At 49.5% G+C, this 8,314-nt stretch overlaps 1 protein-coding gene across 4 annotated transcripts in view; it reads right to left on the bottom strand.

The window, feature by feature from the left end:
- Positions 1–1,368: 1,368 nt before the first annotated feature.
- The window catches only part of LOC311321353 (peripheral plasma membrane protein CASK-like), a 49,171-nt gene continuing 42,225 nt past the window's right edge, over positions 1,369–8,314 (bottom strand). For all 4 annotated transcript variants that reach the window (XM_084453313.1, XM_084453315.1, XM_084453314.1 and 1 more), the window contains 5 exons: positions 5,819–5,899; positions 5,383–5,463; positions 4,995–5,197; positions 3,394–3,477; positions 1,369–2,817 (listed from right to left, as the gene is read on the bottom strand). In XM_084453313.1, the coding sequence (XP_084309439.1) occupies positions 2,641–2,817; positions 3,394–3,477; positions 4,995–5,197; positions 5,383–5,463; positions 5,819–5,899 (626 nt within the window). In that variant the 3' untranslated portion in view covers positions 1,369–2,640. The remainder of the gene's footprint in view (positions 2,818–3,393; positions 3,478–4,994; positions 5,198–5,382; positions 5,464–5,818; positions 5,900–8,314) is intronic.

Here is an 8,314-nt window from a genome sequence, read left to right as displayed (position 1 = left end):
GAAGACAGACGGGAGCACTTGGCGTCCCCTGCACGCTGCCTACTGTCTGCTCCTGGCTGCCCTTGGTGGAAGGACGTCGGGATGAGTTAAGAGCAGAGAGAGGTTTCATCAGTGGATGCTCCAGACATTTTGTGTGTGTGGCCGCCTACACTGTGTGATGTGCGTGTGACAAATAAAGATGTTTGTTTTGTTTTTGTATTTTATGTCTAATGTAAATCTGTATCCGATTTTGTAGTCTTTGATGCTGCAACATTGATCTCTCGGGGATCAATAAAGTACACTACTTCTACCACTACGATGCACACAGACTATATTATACTGTAGCTTATTATCAGGGGTACCTTTGAGTCAATCACAAACCATAGACTTTTGTCTCAGGCTGAGCTCACTGGCTAATGTTGAATCAGTAAATGCTGCCACCTACTGGACATTATGAGAACATGCCTCAGAGAAGGTTCTGCATGCATGACATCATCATACTGTAGGGAGGCAACTACCATATTTCAGTTCAGGTGTTTAGATGCACACAGGCATACACACCCACATCCGGCCACACCCACACGCAGCTGGCCACGCCCACAAACACCCGGCCACACCCACACACAGGAAGTGAAGTCTCAGAACACAGAGTGTAGTCTGCAGGGGACAGAATCAAAAGGCAGTTTACTTCGTCAACACTTAAAAGGAAATATATATTTTTTTTAAATGAGAAACAAAAGAACAACATTTTCATACCGAAGAGCTGCTTTTGTCATTTGCAGAGGGGATCTACACAGGACTTTAAATGGTAACACTTCGCCCGAGGCGTCGCGACACGAGCTCCGCATCGCACCGCCGTGAGCGCGGCACGACGAGTTTAAGAGTGGCGCGTCGCGCCCCCGCTCACGACGGCGTTCCGGAAGGCCGCCGTGTCACGTGACGCCTTTACGCAAAGCATCATGAGGAGTTAATGTCACATAACGAGCTCTTTTAACTGTATTATACACACACTGGCTCTTCATATTCACTCGTATGACGTACGCACCATTGAAACGTTTACACACAATAAAAATCTGCAAGAACCCGAATCTCCTTCCACTGGAACTGAAAACAGTAATACTCTTTTTAGGGTGACATCGCTCTGAAACGTTCGCTCCTGGAACTGGAATGTCCGACCTACTCCGTGAGCCCCGCCCACTCCCTTTCCGCACAGCCAATCAAATTAAGACGATTCACATCGAGACACATCTCACTATTAAGGGATGGGAGGAGGGGCGGGGTCTGACAGGAATGCGTCCAATGAGGGGGATCCATCGTCAGGGCTGGGGGTGTGCATAGGTGTTCTACTCCCCCCCACCCCACCCCACCCCACCCCAGCAGGACGCTGGTTGTTAAGTCCTTCTTGGTTTCTATTGGTGGATTCTTGTTTCGTACCTGATCCCGCCCCGGAGTCGAGGGCCACGGGTCGCGCCAGTGCTCTGTCACTGACCAACATGCACCGGACACTGGCTCACGTCCACGAGAAATTAGATGAGACGGAGAGAGGGAGGGAGGGAGGGATGGGGGGAGAGGGGATAAAGACGGATAAAGAAAAAAAGAGGGCAGCAGTAAAAGAAAAGGGAGAGAGAGAGAGAGTATCTGTCTTCTCCGTAGTCCTTTGTGCAAACTGATATGTAAACGGAAAACAGAACAGAGCGGGGGAAGGGTGGGGGGGTGGGGCATAGGGCTAAGGGGGGGCTGGTCAGCCAATAAGCGCTCTGCTGAGGCCCAGACAGGGAGGGGCAGGTGTGCTCCTTCAACTAGTTTTGATTGACGGGGAAGGACGTGGGGGGTGTAATAAATAGAGAGAGAGCGGGGGGGAGGGGGGGGTCGCTGTCGAGTTTTCTGTGCTTATCCATCCATCTACCCACCCATGTATTTGTTGCCACTACGACAGACGACGACGGGTGTCAAACTGTGCTTGAGGGTGTGCGAGCTTTCTGCCCGGCGCACGGATGGTCAGAGAGAGAGGAGAGAGAGTGGGAGAGAGAAGGAGAGAGTGGAGAGAGAGGATAGAGAAAGAGAGAGAGACAGAGCGAGAGGTCCGGTGAGACAGGGGTCAGAGGGTACAGGACCACAGGAAATGCCTTAGAAGGTAAACACACACACAGACGGCCAAACGAACCCCCATGTCTCAAGTCCATGCTCACTATCGCATCTACGAGACTCGGTCTCTTTTAAACGATTACAAAAACGAAAAAGTATAAAATGTCTACGATATCATCACCCCCACCCCCCTCCCTTTCGACTATAAGGACATGAACATATTCATTATTTTCTATTATATATATATATATATGTATATATATACACACACTACAATGTGCCTGGTGGCAGAGGGGGGCGGGGCTTTAGAGGGAATGGTTGAAGTCTCAGTTTGAGGAAAGAGGGTTAGGGGTATACGGTTAGCGTTAGCAGAGTCGCTAGCTCCTCTCATGTTTTCTTCTCTTCTTCGGGCTGCGACAGTTTTCGCAGGAATGGCGCCCGACGAGAATGACTGAAGTTCGGAGGCAGCTTGCGATTGGGAAGGGGGCTGGGGTTTTGGAGGGGGGGGGGGTGGGTGATGGTCGGCGTCCGTGGCGCGGTCGCTCGGCGGGGATGTGCGAGAAGGCGCGGGGGGGGTTAGTAGACCCAGGACACGGGGACCCACTGGGCCGTGGTGCAGACCAGGTCCACCGCCTCCTCCAGGTGGCGGATGGTGTCGTCGATCTCGTTGTTGATGATGGTCTGGTCGAAGTAGTGGGCGTAGGTCCTCTGCAGCGTCTCCGACTCCTTCTGCAGCCTCTGGAGGGAGTCGTCCTGCCCAGGGAGGAGGAAGAGGAGGAGGAGGAGGGGGAGAGAGAGGAAGAGAGAGTGATGACTCGGTCTAAGTTAGCAGGAGGTGTCTGTGTGTGAGGGGGGGGGGGGGGGGGCGGGGTTACCAGAGGCACTGCTTCAGCCATGCATACAACTACGCACGGAATTGTCTGTACATCAGCAACAGTACGGTACACACACACACACACACACACACAATATCACTACCACAACACAGCTAAATCTAACATAAAAAGGGTCTCTATACCCATAAATAAACACTCAATATGTAACTTCACACACACATGCTAAACATCTACTGTGCTGCTACAGGCCCAGTACTTACTGTCAGTTTCCTGCACCATTTTGGAAGCTTGAGAACAGTGAAAAAGCGCATGCCGGAGAAAATCAACATGCTAGCACACACACACACACAGCATGCAGGGTGATAGATTTTTACCACAGCCAATGACCAAACCACAACAAAGACAGTATGACCGGAGTGAGTGAGAGAGACAGAGAGAGGGAGAGAGACAGAGAGAGGGAGAGAGAAGAGAGAGTGTTAATGGCGGTCCTTACCTCGTTCATTCCCGGAGTGATGGTGGGTGCCGCGATGAAAACAACGTAGGGAGCAAATTCTGCTGTCCTCAAGATCTTCAGCGCCTAGGAGAAGAAGAGCAGGTCTGTTAACTACCCACTAGAGACACCTACAGAACCACTATCCACTAGAGATACCTGCAGAACAACTATCCACTAGAGATACCTACAGAACCACTATCCACTAGAGATACCTGCAGAACCACTATCCACTAGAGATACCTATAGAACAACTACCCACTAGAGATACCTGCAGAACAACTATCCACTAGAGATACCTACAGAACCACTATCCACTAGAGATACCTGCAGAACCACTATCCACTAGAGATACCTGCAGAACCACTATCCACTAGAGATACCTGCAGAACCACTATCCACTAGAGATACCTGCTGAACAACTATCCACTAGAGATACCTGCAGAACCACTATCCACTAGAGATACCTGCAGAACCACTATCCACTAGAGATACCTGCTGAACAACTATCCACTAGAGATACCTACAGAACCACTACCCACTAAAGATACCTACAGAACAATTATCCACTAGAGATACCTAGAGAACCACTACCCACTAGAGATACCTACAGTACAACTATCCACTAGAGACACCTACATAATCACTATCCACGAGAGATACCTGCAGAACCACTATCCACTGGAAATACCTGCAGAACAACTATCCACTAGAGATACCTACAGAACAATTATCCACTAGAGATACCTACAGAACCACTACCCACTAGAGATACCTGCAGAACCAATACCCACTAGAGATACCTACAGAACAACTATCCACTAGAGATACCTGCAGAACAATTATCCACTAGAGATACCTACAGAACCACTACCCACTAGAGATACCTACATAACAACTATCCACTGGAGATACCTATGGAGCAACACAACTGAATAGTGGACAGACACAATTCCAGGCTGGCTCAGTGAATAGAATCACAGAGGGGAAACTCCGCCCTCGACAAATAGGTTTAGTACAGAAAGCAAACAACGCTGCAGCCCTCCGGCCTTCCTCAGCATTAGTTTGCTGCTATTATGCACCCACACACACCCACAACCACCCATACACACACCCACACACAACCACCCATACACACACCCACATACACACACAACCACCCATACACACACACACACAACCACCCATACACACACCCACACACACACACACACAACCACCCAAACACACACACCCACAACCACCCACACACACCCACAACCACCCACACACACACACAACCACCCATACAGGCACAACCACCCATACACACACCCACGCACACACACAACCACCCATACACACACACCCACAACCACCCATACACACACCCACAACCACCCATACACACACACACACACAACCACCCATACACACACCCACAACCACCCATACACACACACCCACAACCACCCATACACACACACACACACACACACACACACCCACAACCACCCATACACACACACACACAACCCCCCACACACACCCACAACCACACACACACAACCACCCATACATACACACACAACCACCCACACACAACCACCCATACACACACGCACCTGGGGCTCCACGTCCAGGATGGAGATCATGCCCTGGGCGTGGATCTGCCGGATGGTCTGGAGCCGCGTGCCGTACATGGCGTCCTCGTGGCTGCCGTACTCCAGGTAGTCGTTGTTGCTGATGTCCTGCATCATCTGGTCGTGGGACACGAAGAAGTAGTTCTTCCCGTTCTCCTCGTCCTTCTTTGGGGGCCGGGTGGTGTCTGACGTGGGGGGGGGGGGTAAGTTGGCGAGAGTGAGCGGTGGTTTCTGTCAAACTTCTTTCTGTCAAATTAGGGTAGGTGTACTGTCTAATCGTTGTGCATACATGCCCATGCATGTCCATGTATGTTTGCATTCACACAAACGTGTGTGTGTGTGTGTGTGTGTGTGTGTGCGCGTGTCTTACGAGGAATGGGGTAGGCAAATCGGTCCGCGTGTTTGGTGATGAGTGTGTTCTTGATGTGCCTCCTACCAACTCCGTGGGCCCCTGGGGGAGAGAGAGAGATGAGAAGAAGAGAGAGAGGTGAGGAGAGGTGAGGTCAGGAGAGGAGAGAGAGGTGAGGAGAGAGGAGGAGAGAGAGGTGAGGAGAGGGGAGGTCAGGAGAGGAGAGAGAGGAGGAGAGAGGAGGAGAGAGAGGTGAGGAGAGGGGAGGTCAGGAGAGGAGAGAGAGGAGGAGAGAGGAGGAGAGAGGTGAGGAGAGGTGAGGTCAGGAGAGGTGAGGAGAGGTCAGGAGAGGAGAGAGAGGTGAGGAGAGGTCAGGAGGGGTCAGGAGAGGAGACCAGTCCTGGAAGCCCACCACACCGTCTGGCTGGGAGAACCCAGAGGGGGCGGGGCTACGTACCCAGCAGCACCAGCGTTTTCCTCTTGAACGCCGGCAGCTTCACCACCTCCTCGTACGTCACCAGGTCTAGTTGGTCAAAAACTGGACCGCAGGAGAAAAGGACGGAGAAAGGAGAGAAGTCGTTTAATATGGCTGACACTAAGCACTGAGGGGGATGCTCATTGGTGCACAGTTGGAGAGGTATGCATATACTGTATTCTCATTGGTGCACAGTTGGAGAGGTATGTATATACTGTATTCTCATTGGTGCAGTTTGGGAGGTATGTATATACTCTATTCTCATTGGTGCAGTTTGGGAGGTATGTATATACTGTATTCTCATTGGTGCACAGTTTGGGAGGTATGTATATACTGTATTCTCATTGGTGCACAGTTGGAGAGGTATGTATATACTGTATTCTCATTGGTGCAGTTTGGGAGTAATGTATATACTGTATTCTCATTGGTGCACAGTTTGGGAGGTATGCATATACTGTATTCTCATTGGTGCACAGTTTGGGAGGAATGTATATACTGTATACATTCTGTAGAATACTGAATGCTCTAGAATTATTAAACTCAAACTCTGTATTCTCATTGGTGCACAGTTGGAGAGGAATGTATATACTGTATTCTCATTGGCGCACAGTTGGAGAGGTGTGTATATACTGTATTCTCATTGGTGCAGTTGGAGAGGTATATATATACTGTATTCTCATTGGTGCAGTTGGAGAGGTATGTATATACTGCATTCTCATTGGTGCAGTTGGAGAGGTATGTATATACTGCATTCTCATTGGTGCAGTTGGAGAGGTATGTATATACTGTATTCTCATTGGTGCAGTTGGAGAGGTATGTATATACTGTATTCTCAGGTGCACAGTTGGGTTGAAGGAAACAAAGGGATAGGCCCAAATTCTGAGTAGTTTTCAACACCAGACAAAGGTAAGAAATTAGTGATTTGTATTTGAAATGCCTGGCCTCAAGAGACCGTTTAACAAAAACATCTTCCGTCAAAAAAAAAAACAGTAGTAAACACGACAGCAGAGAGTTAAATCAGAGAAGGTAGCGAGGGAGACAGGGAGGCGGGGTTAACATCCGGAGTTACTTACATGCAGCCAAGCCATTGGGTAAGAGACAGCATGAGAGATGGACAGAGGGAGGGGAGGGGTTAATATAGGACCTCATCAAAGAAAATCTGACTGAAAAAACACAGATACAGAACATTTCTCCAAGACCGAGCCGGTTCACTGCAGAGGGGTTAAGACAGGTGACGTTCAGTCAACGTTGAGACGTGTTAGACAGGAGCTGGCAGGAGGAGACACAGAACCTTGACAAGTTCTAACAGGCATGCGTTACAAACGGTACCGGTACCACAGACAAGACAACCACACAGACCGGAGAGCGACGTTAGAACCAGCACTTAGATCGGGCCCAAAAAAGCAAGCCCGACCTTAACCGAGCCTGTGCAGGTTCTGTCCGAGCCCCATTGGCTGCATTTAGGGCCCGAGCCGAGCCTGATTTAAACCCAGAATTTTCTTTGAAGTTGGCTGTTTACAAGTGAACTAGTTCCAAGTTGTTTGAATGACAAAAATATGTTCGGAAATACGTGCAGGATCTTATTGAACAGCCTAGACCGAGTGTGGCGCCGTAGGCAGCGAAAATATATAAGATACTTCCATCTCAAATTGTAACCTTGGAAGACTGACCAGTGATAAAAACATAATAGACACAAGGAATTAACAATCAGAGTTTGAAGATTACAGAGACATTTGAAAGACAAATCAGAATGAGGTACGGGACCTAGGCTAATAAATATTAGCACATCAGGTTTGATCACTTAAGTTTATTTGATGTCCCAGGTCCCCAAAAGGAATCGCCACTCTGAAATTGTTACAGTAAGTGCGTGGTGCTGCATCTTGACTGAATCACCTAGCGGGTGCGTTCGTACGATTAAAATATGACAAATTGGTTAAGTCTGTCGTTATGTCAGTGGTCTCAAGCGGTTTTAAAATCTAAGATGCTCTAGTAGGCACCCATCTTAACACAGACAGCCACACAGACCCCAGATAGCAAGCGGATCTGGGCCATATACAGGCCAGATCTGGCCCTTGTGGTTTAGTTCCGGCCCATATATGGCCCAGATCCGCTTGCTATCTGGGTCTGGAGCATGACGTTAGAACCGGTACCAGTACCACAGACAGCCACAGACTGGGGCATGACGTTAGAACCGGTACCAGTACCACAGACAGCCACAGACTGGAGCACAGACAGGAGAGAGGAGGTGATTCTATCCATTATTTGAGTGATCATGACAATAAAGGCCTCTCATGTTCTGTGGATGAATCAGTGCCTTGTTCTTCTTCTGTAGCTGAGCGGTGTCGGTAGCGCGTTGGCCCGGTTGTCAAGCCGGGTCAGAGGAGTGTGTTCACGGGGTCAAACCAACGCCTACCTACCCTCCTCTCAGAATTAACACTCGCCGCAGGGCAGGCAAAACACCCCTTACTGTGTGTGTGC

Source organism: Borostomias antarcticus, assembly GCF_949987555.1.
Source record: "Borostomias antarcticus genome assembly, chromosome: 19".
Classification (NCBI taxonomy): Eukaryota; Metazoa; Chordata; class Actinopteri; order Stomiiformes; family Stomiidae; genus Borostomias; species Borostomias antarcticus.
This window is presented reverse-complemented; position numbering and strand designations above follow the sequence as displayed.